Source organism: Aythya ferina, assembly GCF_964211825.1.
Source record: "Aythya ferina genome assembly, chromosome: 11".
NCBI classification, from domain to species: Eukaryota; Metazoa; Chordata; class Aves; order Anseriformes; family Anatidae; genus Aythya; species Aythya ferina.
Window position 1 is genome coordinate 10,281,215 of NC_140307.1, and position 23,384 is coordinate 10,304,598.

General features: G+C 43.9%; 2 protein-coding genes across 23 annotated transcripts in view; one reads left to right on the forward strand and one right to left on the reverse strand.

Annotated features, from left to right (window-relative positions):
* The first annotated feature begins 591 nt into the window (after window positions 1-591).
* Window positions 592-21,963, forward strand: FSD2 (fibronectin type III and SPRY domain containing 2). Of its 3 annotated transcripts, none has more exons than XM_084532133.1 (13): window positions 592-1,141; window positions 2,757-3,535; window positions 3,617-3,712; window positions 4,721-4,954; window positions 6,341-6,363; window positions 7,344-7,465; window positions 8,548-8,703; window positions 9,713-9,847; window positions 10,289-10,442; window positions 11,700-11,833; window positions 14,025-14,157; window positions 17,686-17,862; window positions 20,139-21,963. In XM_084532133.1, exons 2-13 carry the CDS (start codon window positions 2,798-2,800, stop codon window positions 20,389-20,391), a joined length of 2,355 nt encoding a protein of 784 aa, XP_084388259.1. In that variant the 5' UTR covers window positions 592-1,141; window positions 2,757-2,797; the 3' UTR covers window positions 20,392-21,963. The 3 variants fall into 3 exon arrangements, with proteins under 3 accessions (XP_084388259.1, XP_084388261.1, XP_084388260.1); XM_084532135.1 differs by having other exon boundaries at window positions 592-842; XM_084532134.1 differs by having other exon boundaries at window positions 592-830.
* Window positions 21,467-23,384, reverse strand: part of PDE8A (phosphodiesterase 8A) — a 139,603-nt gene continuing 137,685 nt past the window's right edge. For all 20 annotated transcript variants that reach the window (XM_084532132.1, XM_084532131.1, XM_084532126.1 and 17 more), the window contains one exon: window positions 21,467-22,725. The gene's annotated coding sequence lies outside the window, so the exon portion shown is untranslated. The remainder of the gene's footprint in view (window positions 22,726-23,384) is intronic.

Below are 23,384 nucleotides of genomic sequence, written 5' to 3' on the forward strand. Positions count from 1 at the left end.
AGCACAGACTGAAGCTTTACGTTCCTGTGAAAACCCTCCCCTGGCTTGGCCATTAGCCATTTTCTTCTCTATAAATAGCTTTACAAAGGTCCAGCATACACATATGGGGTTTGGATGTTGTATATGTGCAAGTGTATGGAACACTATGATTTCTGTGTTTTTCTAAATTCTGATGGGTTTTAGATTTTCTAGGTGTTTTTTGTAGAATCTGATCTTAATTCTGACTCAAACCAGTAGTAAAGTTTCTACTCATTTATTACAGACTTTTTCAAAGAGTAGCACACATATTTACGTGTAACTGTTCAGCAATGCTGTATGCATGCATCTATCAATTTGAGCTGGTTTGTGCAGAGTGCACAGTCTGTGTATCTGACACAAGACAATCTGCCTAGAACCACAGCCTTGGAAATCACATCTAGAGTCAGTGACTGCACTCTGCTGGGTTTATTAATACCAGCTCAGAAAGTGAGAGGGTGCTCTGGCTTTAGCAAGGGGCTTGTACAAATGTTCCAAGTACTCCAGGTCCAGGAATCACACGGAACCTTCAGAGCCTTTTCTCAGTAGATGACATTCACCCTGGTGACACTCAAGTAGCATGCTGCTGAAGGACAGCCGGGGCACATCTATATTTGTGCCATTGCTCACTGCTGGCATGTCCCTATCTGAGGAAAGAGGCGGTCTAGGGTTACTGCAATAAGTCTTCCAACTGCAGTCATAGGAAAGTGGCAGGGAATTGCGTTTGTGTGAATTAATTTTTACTAGGGGAAATAAATGGGAAGTTTGATGTCATCTGAGCTATCAGAAGAATTTATGACGTCTTAAGATAGAAGGCAAGTTTTTAGGTAGTAACATTGTTTGCTGTATATTTCTGATAATTGACGGTGATGGACTTAAACATTCTTCACTGTAATTGTATCTGTCTCTGTAAACTGAGCAAACACATAATCTGAAAATCTTATTTAGGCAGCAGGGTTCCAGACAAGCTTAATTATGCTAATTCTAATTTATATAATTTAATTTCATTTTGGTAGGAAAAATATTTGCTAATTCACTTTTTTAGTTAGTAGTAGCTTCTAAGGGAAGCCTTATTGTTACCATTATGGGAAAAAAAGTCTTTTGGGGAGCCAGACAACATTTTCTGGTATGTTTCAAGATATTTTCTCTCTTCAGTATGTTAGAATTTGCATGATTTATTTTATCACCTTTACCATAAATAGTATTTCTGCATAACTTCAATGTTTTTGTCTACTGTAAGATATTGCTAGCTCTAGAATTCACATTCATGTTTGCAGTGCTACGAGAGAATGGTGAACGTCTTTGTGTGCTTTCTTACAGCCCCAGGAGGCTGGACTGTTTTCAGTCATTGATATCAAACTGGGGAATGGGAAGTTTCTTACCATTTTTCACCAGTTCAAAAAGTTGCTTTATAATAAGTCACTGAATTTGTTGACTTTGTTAGCTCTGTTATCCTCACGAATATTAGTAAAATATTGATTAAATAAATTTGAGGTGATACCAAGTACTTGAAACTATACAGACAGTGAAAAGTAGTTTGAAAGCAAAGCTTATGTGAAAGCTGCAGAAGCACTGATAACCTTGTTGAGTGACTGAACTTTTATATTTTTTATTTTCTGTGAGAAAGTGGTTTCAAAGCTTGTATCTATTTCACTGAGTTAGAAATACGTACAACTATGGATTCCTCAATATTTGGCTGAAACATTTCCATGAACTCTGTTGATCGTAGTAGCAAATTCCTAGGAAAATGGACCCGAGCAGTTTTGTATCCACGATTTTGTTGAGCACTGGAGGGCTGTGGGAACACTGCAGCTGACAGAGCACCAGGTGGTCTCCCTGTACTAGCATTATTTCATGTGCTATTATTAATAGTGGGAGGGTGGGAAGGAGTGGGCTTGGGGAATCAGCATTAAGATTGTCTGCATACCTGTTGTCCCACATGCATCTGCTTTATCATACAGCTTGATATTTCACATCCATGTGCTCTTTTCACACCTCCCACGTTGCATGGGATGGATAAAGTGTGCAAGCTCTGGGTCAGAGCAAACTTCTCTCAATTCAAGGGTCAATGGCCTGCCTTGCTTCCTAGTAACTCTATGCTGTAACTCTATGCTATGATGGGGATCATCGCTGATCTTTTTCTGTGAACTTCTTTTATGTGAAAAAAAAAATATTTTCACACCTGCAAACCCCCAAAGGGCAGTATGTATCCCTGTTTTTTAGAAAGGTTTGGAGACCTGGAGTCAGAATAAAGTTAAAAGAAACATCAAGTTTCAATTTCAAGAATGATCACTTGAAAAATTGAGAACAGGGTTTTTCAGGTCATTTGCTAATGTATTATGGGTCACAAGAGAGGGCTTCCTACAGGATGCCTGAGTGACAGTACAGTGACAGTGCTTGCCAGCAGCTGAAGGGTAAACAGAAAGGTGAACTGCACAAGATACCTGAAGCACAGTCGCAGTGCTGAGCTGAAGACAGGACTACTCCACAGTTTGGAAATTGGATGTCAGGGACACAGATGAGCCACTCAGAAGACAGAAGATACACACCAAAGACACAGAGGCAAGAAAAGCCAAGCATCCTGATAGGAAATGACGCTACCAGCTTTGTTTTTTCCCATGAATACTTCCAGGCCCTGAGCAGTCCTCGTACAAACCTATTCCATCTATACATTTTTAAGTAAGAAAAACTCATGCTTGAAATCAAAGTATGTAGCTAAGGATCTTTCCTTTCTATTACAGGGCTGAGAGTCATCATCCCAAAAGCCTCACTGAGGATACCAATGTCAGCCAGATCTGGCAGGGCAAGACAATATGAAAGTAGTGGCCAGCTGCCTGATCAGTCAGGTTCCCCACCAATTGCAGATTCTAGTGAGACTGAGGCTGAAGGCTTGATATTTTATCACATGGATCTTTATGGATCAAAGGAAAGGTTTGATATCTTTCCCGAGGAGCCATCCGGTCAAGCAGACAGATCTCGGGGGAATAGCAGAAAGGAACCTGCACTGAGCAGTGAAAAAATTCAGCACTCACAAGAAGCTGGATATGACTTGGAAAAGGAGGTTGCAGAGCTGGCCAAGATGTATGGACTTGATGAGGATAAAGAAAAAGAGCTTGAGCTTCTTGGAGGACATCCGCAGACGGTGGAGAGAAGATGGCCACCTGCTCACACACAAAAAGCAGGATCACAAGGCTCTGTATACAGTGCATCAAAAAGCAGCTCTCCCGTGAAAGATCAAAGTACAAAGCAACAGGGACTTCCTGGCGAGGCTTCTCAAGATGAAGATCAGAGCAAAGCCAGAGCAGAGGATGACGCTGAGAGCCGCACGTGGTCCAGAGAGGGGCTTAGCAGCGGTGGCATGTCAGATGAACGGAGCAGCCAGGCAGTCAGCGAGGAGGAGGAAACAGCAGATGTTTTTTGCTCTACCTGCAAGATGCCAATCCGGGCCTTTGACAAACTGTTTGGTGAGCACAGGGACCATGAGGTGGCTCAGCTCTCCAATGCCGTGGAAAGCGAGAAGGTAAGAATAGAGCAAGTGTGCTGTGGTGCCTCTAAAACAGTGTTTGGATATGCTGAGACTCATGGTGGGTTTTTCTGGTAGGAGGAGATTCATAAAAACATGTGCAAATTGGAAGAACAGATTGCTCAGATAGAAAACTTTGCCAGTCACTTGGAAGAAATCTTCATCACTGTAGAGGTAAGGCATTTCTCCTCGGGCTAACGCTTTGGTACTGGGGTTGGAACTGTTTTGACAGAGTCACAGTATTCAGTAGTTAGAGGGGTAAGTAATTAGAGTACCAGAACTCAGAGTTATCTTGGGGTTTGCCTAGACTGGGGTACTCTGAAAAATTCATTGTAATTGTTTTTTTAAGTGGGCTGGTAAAACCACATTAAACCTTTGCACAAAACTTGCTTTCAGAAATAAATCCATACCCACCCAGGTTGTCTTAGTTTGAAGTGGCCAATCCATCCACAGCGTATCCTTTGTGCTCACTCGGTTTCGTTTACAGATCCAGGCAAACCCTTGGACCAGCTGCTTCGAGAGACAGCACTTCAGGGGTTGTGCTCCTCTTGGCTCATGTCAACTTGGCCCTGGGGGAAGGGGTCCAGCTGGTAGCAAGTCAGATGGAAGCCATAACTCAAGGCACCTACTGTCTTTTCTCTGCTGCATGTGGCACAGAAGGACATCAGTGCCTGAGCAGTGGGCAGCTGCTGACAATAAAGCCTTGCCTGCTCCTTAAATCTTCCTTCCTAGTGCTTTCTCCAGCAGCAAGTGAAGATACCAGCATTAACTGCTCAGCTCCCCCACAGTGAATCCATGGATCCCACTGGGTTGCCATGGTTTCTTTAGTGGAAGGATTTGCTTGGTTGTGTAGGTAGAAATACTGGAGAGATTAGGGCTAGGATCTAGCCCAAGTTGTGCTCCCTAGGCTTAGGTTGGAGACAGTTGCTTTGCATCATTGTTTTTATTATAATTTCTCATGCTCTTATCATGTCTGGAACCAAATCCAACACGCTTGTGCCTCAGTGAGGGAGAAATATTAGAATGAACACTTAAAATGCAAGTTAGTCAAATAACATCTTCTGTGTACTGGCATTGCATCACTGTCAAGGAGAATTTTAGGCAGGCCTGAGAAACATTTTTCATTGGCTGAGTTACAGATCAGGTCTGATACCAAGGAACAAAACCCCAAATGCCTTGCAGGAGAATTTTGGGAGGCAGGAGCAGAACTTCGAGGTGCATTACAACGATGCAGTGCAAGTGCTTGCTCAGAAGTACGAAGAACAGTTGGAAGCTCTGGGGGAAGAGAAGAGGCAGAAGCTGGAAGCATTGTATGGGCAGCTCGTCAGCTGTGGGGAACATCTTGACACCTGTAAGGAGCTGACAGACACAACCCAGGAGCTTTACCTGGAAAACGACAAAGCCAATTTTATGAAGGTAAAGAGCTTTGATTGTCAAGGCCCCTTCTAAGTGCTTTTTGCTGCTTGCAGGTAGTCTACAGGTAGTCTACTTCATTGCTAGAGAGTATTTGGGGTTCCCAGTCTGAGTGCTGTCACTGCTCTAGGTGCTTGGCATTGGGCATTGACTTGATGGGGCAACACAATGGGGCCAAAATGCAGTGGCAGCAGAAATTTGTCATTTGGATATGCAATGATTTAGGAGTCTTACTGGGATTCAGAGAGAAGATAACTCTAAAAAAACTTGCCTCAGGAAACTGTGGAAACACTTAGCAGCGTTCATTGCCCCATGCAGGCTCAGCTCCCTTGCTCTGTCTTGTGCTCACAGGAAGCAGGCTGATGCATCTACTTTGGAAGATGTTTCTTTTCCTTGCTCATTTTTTTGGACAGCTCAGCTGAACAGGAGGCTCCAAACTAAATACATTATGAGCTCCTGCAAAGTGATGGATGAATCCCACTGTTGAGGAGGTGTCGAGAGTTATTTCTCTTAAAAGGTAGAAAAATAATAGGGGGAAAAAATTCACTACTGATGAATGATTGCTCTAATGTAAGCTGTCCTGTAACTTGGATGAGTGGGAGTATTTCTATAGCAAAGTTACAGCAACTTCTGAACTGGACAGTAAATGAAGCGCTCAAACACCTCCTGTCCATTCCAATGGAAGGACTTGCATGGGCAGTCCAACCTGATGAACTCTTTTCATGAGCTGACTTTTCCATTCCTCTGCATCTCTGGGAATAACTTTATTTTCTCCTTATCTCATAAACAGCTCTACATCATCCATAATAACCACTGTTCCAATCTTTTGGGGGGTGGGGCTGAGGGTCCTCTCCCCAGCATAGCACCAAGTGGTGAATAGCTCTTGCTCATGAGCTCTCAGCTGCTTAGGTCCTCCAGGGGCTGTATGGCTGCCTTCCAGGCCACTCTTTGCCACACTGACTGCAATCAGTGCTGGCCTTTGGTCTCTTGGGATGTTCCCAGTGTGGCCCTTGGCTGGGCAAATTATGGTAGGAATGCTCAGATTACCTCCAATACAGACAACGTTCACAAAGTTATTTTCACCAACCATTGTTGTCTTCTGTTGGCTTTCCTTCTGAGGAAGGAAAGAGTCTAGAGCCTAGCTGGGCAGATGCTGCTCCCTGCTTGAAGCTGCGTGTTATCTTATTGGAAATGCCCCATGACCCGTCCATTTGAATGGGCTGTCACAGAAAGCTTTGCTCCTAGAGCTGTGCAAGAGCCAATTAGCTCACCCCAAGGGCTGCATTTGGGACATATAAGACAGGTCAGCAGCACGATGTAGTCTTCTCTGGCCTGATGCAAGAAATACATCTTTTCTGTCTTTAACACACACTCTCTTTTTTTCTACAGGCAGCAGTAACCATGGTTGACAGGTAGTATCACAGTTTGGGATTTTTGTGTCACATTTCTTCCTGCTAATTGGAGCTGTTATTGCAGACATTTGCATGTTCTATATTCCATTCAGGCACACAGATTTTACCTAAGCTACTAGAGCTATGGAAACCTTTAGTATTTCTTGTCTAAACTGCTGCAAGAGAAGTTGCTCTAGGAAGTTTAACGCTCAAAACTAGTTTTGAGCCAATTCCAGAAAAACTCAGAAGGAGAGTTAGAGCATGAATAAATCACTGTTTTCAGCTGAGTCATAAGGAACCGATTTCAATGACTGAAAAACAGGATTCCTAAAGATCTTGAAAGAAAGGCCCTGGATACAAATCTGCCTAAAACCAATCTCCCTAAATAGATTACTAACAAGCTAATTTATGCATTAATACAGAGGGGTAGAAAGTCAAGCTGTAAGTGCTCAAGGCAGATCATGAAAGATGTTGAAAGAGTTGGAAGAAATCTTAAGCAAGACTACATAATTTACATTATATATATATACATATTTAAATTGATTGGCATCCGTTTTGAAAACATACAGAAAAGATACTCCTTTGTTTCAAAGTTACAACACCTAAAACCATGAGATCCTGATTAGTAACAGAGTCATCAATTCTAAAAACTAGATGAAAGCCAAGGAGCTAATGGCTTGTATCCTGCAGGGGGGTGCTAGGGGAAACCCCACGCACCTGCTCCGTGGCAGCACAGGCCACACAAAGCATGGTCCCACAGTCCCGTCTGCATCCAGCTGCTTGCGTTTGGCATCTTGGACACTGATCTGATGTGGCCACACACCCAAGCAAAGGGCATGGGAAGGCTGAGCTTTAAACAGCTATGGAAACATTGTTTTAAGGAAACAGCTGTTAATTCAGAGCTTGCTGTTCTTTTCCTTTAAACAATAGATATCATAGAATGGTATCTCCAATACCATGGTACTCCCAATTAGACTTTTTTTTTTTTTTAATATTTATAGACTGGAAGAATTCTTAAGGAAAGAAGTGGATTTAGAGCTTTCAACACTGCCAGACTTTGAAGAGCGCAAGATAGATTTCTCAGAAGTTGAACAACTAATGAACTCCATTAATACTATTCCAGGTACTCTTCCTATCTGATTATTATTTAAGACTTGTTTACATTCAATCAAGTATATGTATTAAACAGAAGTCCATCACTTCTTTTAAAGGAGAACTGCAAAGGCAGAGTTAGCTTCTCCCTAAATTGCCCTCTAGATATTTTTAGTTTTCCTATATATGCAGAGACTCTGGAAGTTATTTCTGTATTTTTTTTCACTTGTTTTTAGTATAAAATTACCAGAACTTTCTAGTTCCCTGCTTTTGCTGGATGATTTCCTAGAAGACTCACAAAGCCACCCACCTTTTTGATGACGGGTCAGGCATGCTGAGGTGGTGATAACTTGTCTTTCCTTGTAGTTACTTGAATAAAACACAGGGGGATACCAGAACAATACCAATCAAACAATCTTTCCAGCTTCTCTCAATAACTAGATTTCAGCACTTTGTTCCTCTGCTATTTAGTAAATGTTTTCCTGTCACCCACAGGAAACAAAGCAAAATCCAAATAAATTCCTAATGATAAAAAAAAAATAAAAAATAAAAAAAAAAAAATGAGAGAGTAAACTTTTTCTGGCACACCACAAATAGTCAGAAATAATCAGACAATATGCATTTTTTTCCTGCCCATACACAGTGGTTTTTAAAAGGAAAATAGCATTTACCACTTGCTTGTTTGTGCTGCTGACCCTCTGTTGGACAGCTTTTCATTTGTCTTTCCTCTCGAGGCTCTTCAGCAGCAGGGCTGGCCCCCAGGAGTGCAGTGCATGTTGGATGCTGCTCTTGCAGGGCTGTACTAGCTGGCTGGGGAACAGCAGCTCTCAGAGATGGGGTGGTGAAGTTTACAGAGGAGTGAGCTGAGGTTTTTGTTGTTTTGTTGTTCTGATTTTGATTTGAAGAAAGAAGAGTTTGTACACCAGAGACCTGATTCTCATCTCCAGCTATTTACTGGGTCAGCTCCTAACTCTTCTCCATGTGAGAGGAACATGACTCCACTCAATGCCTAGGCTTTGTGTTTATGCTTTTGTGGGAGGAGAAGTGTTTGCTTGTCAGCAACAGATCATGCTTCACGTACATTCAAAAACCGATCTATTTTTCCCTCTGCAGCTCCTTGTGCCCCTGTGATCAATCCCCAGGCTCCCAATGCAGCGACTGGCACCTCACTGAGAGTTTGCTGGGGCCTCTTCTCAGATGACACTGTCGAGTGCTACCAGCTGTGCTACAAACCAGTGAGCAATGAGAGGCACGGTGATGAGCAAGCAGGTAAAGGAGGCTGAGACCCGAGGGGAAAACCTTGGTCCCCACTGGCAAAAACAGCTTGTTCCAAAGTGGCAATCAGTGCCCCTTCAGCAGCTACTCTGCCACCAAAATGTCATATGTGCCACCACAGCTCCTGCTTCCAGCTTTGTTACACTTTCCCTGCCAGGTCTGTCATGCTGCCAGCTGCATCAGGACCCATCACAGGTGCAAAGACAGGATCATGGGAGCATCTGGGATAGCAATAGTGGGAAGGAGGGGCAGTGGATGCAGTCAGGTCCCAACAGAAGCATTCCCTTTCCTGAGGGGCAGACACTGCAGCAGACACATACACCGCATCCACTGCAAAGGACGGTATTTTTAGAAAGCAAATCATCCTATTATCGGCACGCCCACTTAAACCCCCACAGTCATTTTACAGTTTATCTCAATGCTAATAATAGGTAGCAACTCCCCAACACCCACACACCCAAAAAAGAACCACAGAACCATTCTAAAATGTCTCAGCTTTATGATAAAACTGCATTTTCTAATAGTAGTGTTTCAGAACCTTTACTGCAAACACCCAGACACTTCTCAGATTCAAGCAGAAGCCTATACAGTGCCAAATGGCCAGTTCAGAAAGAAAAGCAGAACTGTCCAAATTTTATAAAACAAAAAATGAAAAAATAGTATTGAAATTGCTTCAGCTCTCATCCTGCTGCTGGGGAGAGCTGTATGGATAGCATCCCCAGAGTGGTAATGTGCAGGGTCTTTAAAAAAAAAAATCAGTGATGGGTGGTTGACATACCTTTCTGTTTGTTTTTTTCTGAGTGATGTTGCTCCTACAGAAGCTGATGCATTATCCAATTTGTCAGTTCTTAGGTGAAGCAGCCTAGTCAAAGGGTAGGGAGCAAAGGAGCTCTTGAACTCATCACACAAAACAATAAACTGCAACTCCCATTATTTGAGGAGGCCTTGGGGAAGGGCGGGTAACTGTGTAATGACACTAAATACTTTGTTTTTTCCATTTCAGAGCATATGCTAAAAGTCAAAGAAACTTACTGCACCATTACTAATCTGTTGCCAAATACACAATACGAGTTTTGGGTCAGTGCTTTAAATGCTTCTGGCATCAGTCCACCAAGTGAAAGAGCTGTTTATGTAACAGGTAAATGTATTTTGCTCATATGACTATGGGATCTTCATAGTGAAATTCACGGTAGTCCTTGGACTTCATGTCAGTAATGCAGGTCAGAGTGAGACCTTGAAACACTCATTCCAGAGATCTTTGACATCTTAGAGCAGAAAAGGGATGAACCTTTATGGCAAAGATAAAAACAATGATAGAAAGAGAATGAGCATGCACAGAGACAAGTTATACATCCCTTTTCTGACTAATTATCTTGGAACCTTTATAGTCCAAATGAAGTTTTTGAATAGTACTGTTAAACACCCTGCCTGCTGTTTATTGTCCACTGGGGAAGCAGCTTTCTTTAACCATGTAATATTGAGTAAACAACTTTGCTCTATGTTTTAAAATTCTTTCAAGCATGCTTGTTGCAAACACCTTCAAGCAATTTCTTAAATTGCTCTTTTGCCTACTTTTTAGCTCCTTCGCCACCTATAATTAAGAGTAAAAAGATACGAAGCTGTGAAAATGCAGCACTGGTGTGCTGGGAATCTAGAGATATTAACCCTGTTGATTCCTACATGGTTGAATTGTCCAAGCTGACAGATGAAGAAAATGATGACACTATTACTGAGTGAGTCACTATTCTATCAAGTTCACAATATGTAGAGATGAAACCATTTAAAGTCATGTGACACCAGGTAGCAGTAAGAAAGGACCCTTTGGTCAAAAGCCTAAGCCAATGTGTTCAGAAAAGTGCAAGCACAAGTATGTGCAGAACAACCTCTGGGGAACTGTGGACCATACAGGGCTGAAGAAATGATTTGTGCCACATGAAGCATTTTAGTAGCCCGTGATTTGATTTGCCTGGGGTAGGGAGAAGAAAATCTCAGTTGTGATTAGGAAATACCTGTACTGACATTATCAGAAACTGGATCAGGCACACATATTCAAGCTTTTGAGTCTTAAAAAAATTTTTGGACTAACGTCAGCCCCAAACTACTTGGCTTTGGAGGTTCCAGAGTGGCACTGCAAGGGTTAGCTCTGCATGTCAGTATCTCAGGGTATGGTGAAAGAATACACCTGTGAATCTGCTCTTCCTTTTTTCACTATGACTTAGCCCAGCCAAAAGGAAGAAATATATAAAATCATAAAATCCTATCACAAAAGTCTAGCTCTGTTACAATGGCATTGAAATACCCTCTCTCTCCCTGAAAAACAAGCTGCATGTGTTAGTTCATCCATTAAGTATATGGGAAATTTAAATGGAATTTAAATAATTAGATGCAATTGTGAGTGATGGTTGTGGGAATATTTCATAACAAATTATTTAAAAGAATTTGATTTCTGTGTTTGCACACTATCCATGAACAGCCTGTGGTATTTTTTCAATTTTACTCTCTGCTGGAAATGGTTTAAGGACATTTCCCATTTTAGAGTTGCAGAAATATCTTTCCATATGAAGCTTACATATAAAAATTCAAGATATGATGTCTACTTGTGAGCAGTCAAATGAGATAATATTTTCTCCCTGACCTCTGTTTTGGCAGCAACTTCTGTTAGGAACTGGATTTGACAACTTACGAGAAGCAAACTTAAAATTTGTTTTACTTTTGTAGAATTTACCTTTATAAACATTCATTTCAGTAAACTTAATTGTATAATTGTTAATGGAAAATGAATATACAGGGCATGGGGAAAAGCTTAGAAACAAATGTAAAAATCTCAGAGTCTCTTTTATCTCTGGCAACTTACTAGTAAAGCTGAAATCTTGTTGAAGGTTATAAGAGAAGCTGATCATGTAATTTCTTCTCTGTTGTTCAGAAAAATAATCTCAAAGGCCCACCTTTGTTCTCTACCCTATCATTTTCCTCGGATTTATTTTCTATAGATCTATTGTTGGGATTCCTAACTGTGAAGTCCTAATTCACCTCCAGCCAATACAAAGCTATCGCATCTGTGTTAGAGCCTTAAACCTGGGTGGTTCCAGTGAAAGCAGCGAGCCTGTCCTGATACACACCACAGGTACTGTACAGCTTGGATAACTCCCGCAGCTTACCATAGCATCTATTATCCCAACAGAAAGCTTCCTGCTGGCTCCAATGGTGCCTGGATCAGGTCCTAATCTCTTACATCTAATTACACATCTGGTAACATTTTAGAAATGAAAAAAAAGTCTTTTTGTAACAATAAGTGCATTGCTTTAGCTCTGTTATTCAAAAACATTTTTTTTTTTCCCACTTTTTTTGAGAAGAAAATTTCTGATTTCTAAACATTTTTAAGGAGTAGATCAGCCCAGTGTTCCCAGATATCACCAGCTTGCCAAGAACTGACACACCAGGGAAGACAGCTGAGGTGTGATTTCAGTTTACTTTGGAGATTACCTTGAATGCTGCTGCTGGAAGGTATAACTGAGGCAGTCAGCACTTTCCAGAGTAATGTGGGTATGTGAAACCTTCCTGTGTCTATATTAGCACATCTCCTGCTTGGCTGGGGGAAGCTCTGAAGGCTGATTTATTTATTTGTTGGAAAAAGGTAGTCCAGCTTTCAGCTGAAAGTTTTGGTTTCTGGTAACTGTCACAGTATTGTATTATCCTCTCTGCTCATAGTGCCCCACTGGACATGCATTAAGCTTCTCTGCCAAGGGGAATTTGGAAGCCCTTTCACTTCCCAACCTCTAATCAGAGCTCATTTTAGTGCCTTATAATTACAGACACCCATTTTCATCTTTAACACAGCTATAACAATGCTGCAACTTTGCTGGGCTGTCTCAAATCTCCCATGTCATTCACAAATGCACTCACACCACACCTGTCTCTCTTCTGCACTTACCTCGTGTGAGATTTTCAAATTTTGCTTATTCAGCAGGCTGACCACACACCCATGCAAGACATTAGTCCCTGAACAGGCTTTAACACAGCTCTGGCTGCATGTCAGTTACACATCTGCCTGCTACACGTTGGTGACACCCCAGAAAAGACATAGTCACTGTTACATCCCGAGGGAGGAGGACTCGTGCGACTATTGTTTGTGTCTATTTCAGCTACTCAAATTAAACTCAGTATTTGACATTACCATTTTTGCTAGCACAGCATGTCTGTATTCAGCAGCACATGCCTATAATTGTGCTGTCATTGTTTGTGTTGTATTTGCTTTGAAGTAACTGCACTTTGATTATAATGATTTAATTTGGGATTAGCACAGAGATTTATCTTCTCAGAGCCTACATTATGTAAACAGCCGATGCAAATTGTTCTGTCAGCTGCAAGCACTCACCTCCAGCGCTGGGAATGACCTTTGGTTCCTCCTTGCTGGGGCTGATGCACAAACACAAACTACTACAGCAGCCCTGGTGCCTGCTCAGCCGAGCACCGTGTGCCAGACATGCCTCATGACATCTCCAAAGGTGGCGAGGCAGAAGTGCTTTCATCTCAGGCTGGTGTAGCCGACCTGCCTCTCTGAGGGCTGCTCTGGGGAGGAGCTGCTGAAGCACGAGGGATGTTTGCTGCGCTGGTCAGGCAGCTCTCTCCCAGGCCTCACAACTCCTGGACAGAGGGGGGCACACACTGCTGGGGGCGTTGTAGCAGCTTTTGCAGCAGTCTCCTCCTGGGGAAGGCTCTCAGAGGGCTGTTAGCATCAGTCGCATCCAGCCCGCACTCCGTGAAGACAGAAGGCTGAACTGGGTGGCCCTTTGGGAATGAGCCCCACGCTGGGGTGCTGCGTGTGGCACCTTTGTAGTCATCCCTTCTCTTTGGTGTGCCCAGCATTTACATGTATATAGAAGAGTGGCGCCATGGAGAGGGCTTTAAACCTCTCCCTTCTTCTTTCAGTGATTAAAAATATATCACTTCAGCTCTGGGGAAGATGACGGAATTGGACAGTCTGTTGCAGGAAGGAGCTGTCATCTTTGAATAGCTGCTTCCTGCGAAATGCCTGCAGCTTTGAGCCTTGGCTGGATTTAAAACTAGGCTAAGGCCCATTTTCTGCTTTTCTCAAAGCTGTAACTTAACAGTGTTAAGCTGTGAGTTGCTCCTTTAACACCCATTTGTTTGAAAAATCTCAAAACAGGACAACCTGGTCCTCTCAATGTCAGCCAAATTCCTTCCAGAATGCTGTTAATCTTTTTGTGGATCCTAACATTTCCCCCACACCCTTGCTGCAAACCATAATGCCTTAAGGAGTTGCTGGAGTTCTCAAACATTCTTCTCTCTCACAGGCACCTACTTCTGTCTTAATGAGGACACAGCCCATCCTTTATTGGCAATCCTGGATGATGGATTTACAATTGCCTGTGATGAACTGGAAAACCCGGAGTGCGATCTGCCTGTCTATGATAACAGCTTTACAAGGTACACAAGATTATTTCAGTTGCAACTAATGTGTGGTTTGTGGCTGCTTCACCCATCACACACCCCTACCTTGAATTCAACTCCACTAAAAAGGTGTGCTGGTGTTGCAGCTCTTCTCACCTCCAAGCCAGGCACAGATCAAGTAAAACTTCCAGACGATGTAGTAGATTTTTCCATCTTGGTTTTTGCACAAATTATGTTTGTCTTCAATTTTAGACAACTGTAAACATATCCAGAGGTATTTTAAAGGACTATAAAATACCTTTAAGAAAATCAGACTTATTTTAACCTAAACCATCTCTTTGTGTGATGTGTGTAACAACTTCTATTCATTTCTGAAACTTGTCCCCATTTAATTCCTTACAAAGCCCAAAGAACCTAGATAAATATCACACACAAAAAAAAATCAAAATCCATTTACTCTTTAAAAATCTTAAAATAATCTTCATAATTATTAGTCTCTCTTTAATTATAGTGATCTAGCACTTGCAGATTTCCAAGACTCAAGGAGCTGCTCCTCTGTATTGGCTGTTGCTCCCTCTCCCCTGCCCCTTCTTCTGCAAGCTGCCAAGGTGATGCAGCCTTGAGCATAATGTGCATGAGTCTGCCCATCCTTCCTTCGTCTCATTTTCACCCTGTGATCTGAGAGCTGTTTTCATGAAGCTCTGTTCAGTGGAAGACACTCAATGCATCTTATGTAAAACTTGTTCACTACAGTGAACACTACAGAACAGGCAGAAAAAAAAATAAAATTGGTGCTTTGGGCACCTGAGCCTCTTGTTTGAAAGGGGCTTGTGTAGTACAGAGCACAGACATTTTAAAAATAGATTCCAGGAAGTGTCTAATGGAACATGGACAATAAGGAGGTGATAGGTGATAGCCAACACGGCTTCACTGAGGGCAGATTGTGCCTGATGAATCTGCTGACCTTCTACAACACGGCTACTGCATTGGTGGAGAGGGGATGAGCAAGCGACATCATCCACCTGGATTCATGCAAAGCATTTGACACTGTCCCCCATGATATCTTTGTCTCTAAATTGGAGAGATTTGCTGGATGGACCACTCGGTGGGGAAGGAATTGGCTGGATGGTTGCAGTCAGTGTTGTGGTCAACAGCTCAATGTCCAGGTGGAGACCAGCAATGAAGGGTGTTCCTCAGGAGTCGTTATGGGGACCAGCACTGTTTAACATCTTGGTCAGTGACACGGACAGTGCCATGGAGTACACCCTCAGCAAGTTTGCAGATGACCAAGCCAGGTTGGATGGGGCTTTGAGCACCTTGGTCTAGTGGGAGGTGTCCCTGCCCATGGCAGGGGTTGGAATTAGGGGGGCTTTAAGGTCCCTTCTAACCCAGCCCACTCCATAGTTCTACGGTAATGGGGCTTTCAGCAGCTGTCATTGATTTTGTGAGCTGGAATCTCTCTCCCTTGTTAATCTTTGGAATTTAAGCATCCCATGGAAGTCAATGCACGTTAGCAAAGAGGATTACAGATGCAGACAGCCACATTTATGTGTAAATCTACTTACATGTTGGGCACCTTGAGCTAAATTTAAACAGGTATTATGCACCAAAGGAAATGCTAAAAAGAGAGGGATACAAATACTTATCCCTTGCTGAAAAATATAGCTGAATTGGTCAACTCTTTGCTTAGCTCATATTATTAGTTTTGAAACAGAATTAGGCCCTTTGCCATTAAAGTGAGAGCCTCATCTTGCCAAAATGCATCAGTTTCCAGTCAGCACCACAGAAACAACATATAAGCAGCACGGGCAACTGCAGATGCAGGGCAATATGTGCTCACAACTCAGCCCCTGCATGGAAATGCAAGGCTGTTTTTGCCATACGATGTTACGAGGGGGCTTGGTTGGAAAGAGACAGGAGGTAGAAGGTTCTCTTCATGAAAGTCATCATGATGATCCTAAATGGGATTTCATCCACCCTTCCACAGGGTGCTTTTATGTTTCACATAAGCAGCCAGAGCTGGCACTCATCTCATTCTGAACTCTGAGGCTGTTTTTGATGCCACTGTGAACTCTCAGAAGCCTCACTCATGCCAAGATGCTGTGAAAAAAAATTAAAAAGCCCTCAAGTTGAAATGACTAACGTTCACACAAGATTACATTGCAAACTCTTCTTACTAAAGTTTACACGATCTCCAAAAGGCTTATGTGCTTCCTAACCACAGCAGCTCCTGCAGTCTGATTCAGGTTTGCCTTGGTCGCTTTGCAACCCTCATTACTATGGTAATATTTTGTTCACAGATGTTTGCCCATCCATTTTGCATCATTCCTTTTCGAGCTGTAGCAGCACAGCCTCTCTCAGGCTCAATTTCAGCAGCCTTTAAGCTATTCCCAAGACACACACATGCACTTCTAATGAACTGCACACTTACTTTACATGATTGCTGCTGGGGTGGCACAAAGTACAGCCCACCCTTGCTGTGCCTGTTACACATCAGGCCCTCAGCATGCTGAGTGCAGTTATTTCTTGGTATTACCTGGAGGTAGAGAAGCTCAGCCAGCAACATCCTTTGCCTCTGTAATTTACATCCTTTGACAATTCTACCTCAAAAATATAGAGGCTGTGACTCCACATCCAAATCTTCAGGTGTGTTTTGAAACATGCTATGCCCTGTGATGCAGCAATGATAGTTAATACACTATCCACTTCTTCTGAAGCAAAGCTGGGGTGTAGTCTTACAGGACTCATGCTGCCCTCTTAAATTGAGCTGGGTCCTTTTGCCCAGTTTTCTTGCTTCAGAAACTGTTTTTGCAGACTTGCCTCTTCAAAGGTACCAACTCCTTTGACTTACAGACTGTTCATGTAAAACAAGCTGAAGGGTCTCTGTGGCGTGTTATCTCTGTCAGTTTCTCTCAGACATCTTTTTTAAGTATCTGTTTTACATGGTTCCTGTCACGAAGGATAGCAGACTATGGTTCCTACCTTTTAGGATAGAAGCCAAAATCTACTGTCAAAACATTTACTTGCCCAGGTACCCAAGCATATTCCAAGCCCTACTACCATGTTCAATTCTTGGTGGTTTATCTACCCACATCGCTGGCTGGCCTCCCCCTCCCCAGCTGCCCCAGCAGTTTCACACTGTTACAGTGCTCCATTCCTCATAGCGGGTGACATAAAATTTCTTCCCGGCTTGTTTGGGAAGAAAACACAAAACGTGTAGATTTTTTCCCTACTACACTGGGGTTTACCAGAGCACTCTTCTTTTCTAGCAAGTAAAAATTTCCCCAGACAACCCAGGCAGCACAGGATGCTATTCTCCCTAGTCCTGAAAGTGCCCAGGGCATTCATTCATACAAAGCTGCCCAAAGATAAAATAGGGTTGGTGTCACAAAGAAACCTGCCAGGTCCTTAGCATGTGGACTTCACTGTCATCAAAAATCCGCGCTGCACTATGGAAACAACACTATTTATTGATATGTAACATCCAGGTATATTACATAGCTAAACATTTTAAATAGCATTGCAAAGAGTCCCTGCCAGAGCTTATTCCTGTCTCTCTCACAGGTGCATTGGGATTCTGGGCAGTCTGATCCCATTCCCAGGGAAGCATTACTGGGAGGTGGAAGCTGAGGAAGATACAGAGTACAGAATTGGCGTGGCTTTTGAAAACACTCCAAGACATGGTTATCTGGGGGCAAACAACTCATCCTGGTGCATGAGGCACATCATCACACCATCAAGGTAAGAGCTGTTGGAGGCTACAGGTCTCCTACACAACACCTCCTGCATGTACACCTGCAGACAGAGCAGCAGAGAGCTCAGGCCTACAGGGGTGGTTGGAGATCTTACATCAAAGCCCCAGCCAAACACTTAACCTGGGGCGTGTGATTATTCCACCATTGGCACTGTAATCCGGTGTTGAATGGATACTGAAACCTTTAAGCACATCCTACTGCTTTATGACATTCTCGCATTGAAAGAGGCAGTCCCAGGAACAAAAATTTGAACAGAATCTGCATTACAGAAGTTAGCTATAAAAGCCTTGTTATAGGTCACTAAAACCCCAGTGGGAAGACAGCCAGTAACAGATCCATGCCACTTAGAAAGTACAAACCTAGCTAAACCCTGCTGTATGCACCATGTTTTGACTTCTGTCCTCATGGAGGTACTGGACAGGCACACCTGCACACAGAAATGCCAGCTGCCCCTTATGCCTCCGCTGGGACTACTGGCTCTCCCCTGGACAATGACAACTGAACTAACATCATCGCCTTAGAACCTCACGGGAGATTCAGGCACCCTGTGAAGGACCCAGGAGCAAGCCTCAGGCATCCCTGAGTAACTCCCATCGCCTGTCTGAATGCCACTCAGCCTGCATGATTTGCTAGTGTGGTGCTGGGTCCCCCTGAACAAGGACACTTGGACGCCACCTGAGAGCCCCAGCATGCACACTGTCAGCAGATGGTAATGATGGCACAGCGTGCTTCCAAAGCTTCCTGTCCTTGCCAGCTGGTACACAGAGGTTTTAGATGCAGCTCAGCTGGCAGGAGCACACACTCCCAGGTGCTTGCTGCTCACAACTCCCCAGCCATCGGCCTGCTGCACAACCGAAGTCCTTGGCAGTGCTGGCATTTGCCTCCCACACAGCAAGAAGTGCTGCTTAATGAGAGGGACTAAACCCACTGAGGTTAATGACTCTTCCATACACTGCAGGAAGGCTAATTTGATTTGCGTGCTACATTGAGCTAAGAGGTACATTGAGGTTTGCTCTTATTCTTCTGAAGCAATGAGCATGGACTTCAGGGAAGAGAATGCAGAGCCAGGCCATTGCTCAGTTTGAGTCACTGTCATACCCAGCTCTACAGGGAAATTTTCTCAGGTTTGAGCAGTGTGGGTGGAGGAGGTGGTTAGTGAAGAAGCTGGCCCTTGTGAAATACCAGATAACTCACTTTAGCTGAATAAATCTTCTCACTTCAGCTCAGAAAGGCACACGTTCCCATAGAAGTCTCATATTTTTGGTTGCAGCGTGCCACACTAGGGAGAGCAGATTGAGTAACTGTTACAGGACCTCAGCATTACTCAAACTGTGATTGCATATGGAAGAAGAGGGCTACCCTCACGACAAAGCAGTTATGTACAGTGCACCTTCACGGCCTCCATTAATCCACAGCTCAGGAATCATGATTAAAAGAGGTCACCCTCTAGTAAATGAGGGCTGGAAATTCCTCATCTACACCCCCCTGGCTCAGGAGGGAGCTGTCTTGTAGGAAGAGCAGCCAGAAACGTAATTTAGAGAACGGGGTTTGAAAAATGAAATCAAATGGTCTGGAGGATGCCGAGCCACACTCTGAGTCAGTCTCTGCCCGAGGGATTACACTCCCTCATTGCTGCTGCAGACGTGGGCGTGAGCAGTTCCCAGTTCCTGTGCCTTTGGCAGGAAAGGGGGCTCGGTACCACAGGCCTCAGGGAGCAAGTGGGCAGCACTGCAGGGCCTGGCTGAGTCACCTCATCAACTCTCCTTGGCTGGGCCTACAGCTGTGGAGCTGCAAGGCTGAGGAGACAAGTGGTGCTCTGGGGCAAGCCTAACCGGCCTGAAAGAGCACAGCTCCTTTATGCAGTAAGGGACAACTTCAGATAAAACCTAGTAGAGGAGAAAAATTAAGTCCCACAGTCTGCTCTGACCTCATCCTTTCCCAAGTGTCACCACCCAGCCGTTTGCAGCCAGCTGGGAACATGAAATAAAGGCCTGTTACATCCTGTTACATGGGTCAGGCAGATCTGAGCACTGAGGGATAAGGTCGTGAGGGATAAAGCAGCACTCACCTGCAGATAAACAGCCATTGCTCAGTGCAGGGGCAGGAGCAGTAAACACGGGGCACACAGGAGGGATGGGACTGTCCATAGCATACATGTGAAGTGGAACAAACACCCTGCCACATACCTGCGTGCACAAAGTGCTTCGCTTTGAGAGAAACAGGGCACCCTTCGGTATTTCTGACTGTGCTTCTTGCCTACAGGCACAAATACGAATTCCTGCACAGCGGGATGACACCAGACATCAGAATTACCATTCCCCCCACAAGGATTGGCGTCCTGCTGGACTATGAGAACTACAGACTGTCATTTTTCAATGCTGATATTGCCCAGCACCTTTACACGTTCAATTCACACTTCCAGCATTACGTCCACCCCTGCTTTGCTTTAGAAACACCTGGTATCCTACAGATACGTACTGGCATTGCAGCACCCCCATGGACAGCCCTCCCATAAACTGTGTTCCTCTGCTGCCACACCTACATATAGCATTGAGAAATGCCCTTTTTCAGCATTAACTGCTCAGGCACACTCCCTATAAACCAGCTCTCTCCTAAGAAGGATGGCAAAATATCCCTGATCCAAACAAGCTCCCAGGCCTAAGCCTTAGACAATTCCTCTCATCTTAGGCAGGATCTCAGTAGAAAAACATTAGTCAGAAGATCCATCAGCATCCTGGAGCTGTTCTCCAAATCACTGAGGGTTGAAAGGACTCCCATCCTTCCCACAAGTGACACTGTTACCAAGCAGCAGTGGCAACTGGATTACTGTTTCCCCCAGTACCCATTTATGCTTGGGGAACTCCCTTATTCCACAGCAATCCTAAACTCCACTCCTGTGTCTGCTGAAGAGCTAAAAATTAAACGAAAAACAAAAATAGCAAAATGCATAATCACTGTACAGCTGCTAGACAGAGCTGAAAACACTCCAAGCATGAAGCTGATCTCACAATCAAGTATTCTCGCCACTACACAGTCTGTGACACGAGATAATCAAAAACGCCTCCCTTGTGTGTGAACTGTTAGTGCATACTATACGCAGTAAGTGGATTGAAACTGTGAAGCTTATTGAAATAATCAACCATGCCCTAGTCTCAAATATTTTAAATAAATGAGAAGCATTCTGTAAGAATGCTTTTTGTGAGGGAAAAAGCAAAACCAAAACCAGATGGAGGCGTTTTGCAGTGATTGGTTGCCAGTCTAAAGCACTTTTTTTTTTAGCTTTTTGTTTGTTTGTTTGTTTGTTTGATGGCCATGCTCATCCCTGCCTTGGTATATCCTCCATACTCATAGATTTTTCCACCCCCTCAGCACTGAGAACTTTTGACCTTTGATGCCATGTCCCAGAAGCCTAGGGGCTCCAATGTAGGCTGGAAGCAGCAGTCCAGTACTCAACTGAAATGTTCTTGTTCAGACTTCATTTCCAGACACGAGACAGGCACTGCCCCTCAAGCAGGCTGTCCTGCTCCAAACAGCCTCACTTGTGGATGTCAAAACTACCTGAGTTCAATCAAGACTCACTAACACAGAAAGAAGCTTTTCCATAAATTTATTGTACGTTCATTACAAAAACCATTGGTTCGAAATTTCCATTCTAGGGGTTAGTCAGGAACAGGTAGTCCCTACAACACACAGGGTCCACATGAATAAACAGAGCCTGGCAAAACTTAAGAGACTTGGTGTAAACTGTGTGCCAAATGCTTGTCTGTTCTTTCCTATTTGGCTGAGAGAAAGAATAAATGTGTCTCTCCAAAACAGGCTTTGCAGAAAAACATGTGAACAGGAGCTGAATACACTGCTACGGCAGGATTAGTCTCTTGAGTATCGATTTGTTTTGCAAGCCACAAAAAAAGGTGGGTTTAGCAACACTGAACTATGCAAGTATAGCTTCACAGCCTACCAGGAAGTCACAGATTTCCAAAGCAGAAAGGGTTGTTATGATTACCTTGTTACACCTCCTATGAGGCAGTCCAGAGAATTTCAGTTGCTGTTTCTTGCAGCGAGCACAACGCGTGTCTGCTAGAGACAGGCGACTCAGCCAGCAACCACCACCAAGGCCCAGGACAGAAGGTGGCCAGGTGAGCCTATTGACGTTGTAAGGCTGTACCACAGAACAGCAGCTACAGTGTACATCTGACAGTGCTGAGATAGCACCACACCCCAAGTTGTTTTAACACTATTTTTTTTCCCTTTGGATAAAAATCATATACCTTGATTCTGGGTCCAACTTCCCCCCGCTGGAGCATGTTTTACTTTTACCTGCCAAAATCGAGCGCCACCATCTTCTTTACAATTAGAGAGACATCTGGAAGTAAAACACACAAGTATCAGAGCAGGGGTATTAGGATGTCTGAACCCCCCACCCACCAAGAACACCTTTCCTGCAGACAGACTGCCTGGTGATCCAAAGGGTTCTGCTGGAAGCACTAAGTCGTGGTGTGATCAGCCCCACCACACCACTCCCCACCAACAGCTTCTGTCCCAGCTGCTCAAACCACTCCGTGTTCTGGCATCAGGATTAGCTGTCCACCTCAGGTGGTACAAGAGCCCCGTAACTTGGGTCCCAGGGGCTTCACAATCACCTCACAGGCATGCTGCAAGGCTAGATTTGATGAGTCAAACATGAGGTACTTGGACACCGCACAAGTGGGACTCTACAGGTACCAAACAGCTCTGTCATCATGTTGCCAGCTCCATGAATCTGCTGGAGATCGCAGGAGCAGCCTGCTTAGCAGAGCGTGACTCAGTGGGCATCACCAGGGATGGCACAGGACTGCTAAGGCAGCAATACCTGGGAAAAAAAAAAAAAAAAAAGAATAAATAAGCAATAATCAGCTGCCAGGCTGAAAAGAGGATAGGAAATGAGTTTGCATGTTTCTCTTTAATAAAAGATTCACCTGTCAGCTGTAACCCAGGCATCTCCTCTCTTAGGAATCCTAACCTTGTCACTTAAATATTTTTCAGCAAAGCAAAAGGGATGAACAGTTTCAATTTTTTAAAACTGTCACTGTGAATCATCTTTGTATGTGTCCTTTACAAGAAGGCCACCATTTACACTGCAGGTACTACTGATCTGAGCAGTAAGGCACCCAAACTGGAACCACAGCATATCCTGAATTGGAAGGGACCCACAAGGATCATCAAGTCCAATTCCTGGCTCCACACAGGACCACCCCAAAAAATCAGACTAAATATCTGAGGGAGTTGTCCAAATGCTTCTTGAACTCTGGCAGGCTGGGTACTGTGACCAGTTCCCTGGGGAGCCTGCCACATGGCCCAACAAACCCCTCAGTAAAGAACCTTTTCCAAACACCCAGCCTGAACCTCCCCGATGCAGCTTCAGACCATTCCCTCAGCATGTTCACATCAACTTTGTGCTTCTGTGTAAGTCCACCCAACAGGGAGATGTGCCAAACATCTGTTAAGGGCCAAACCCTGCACAGAACTGGA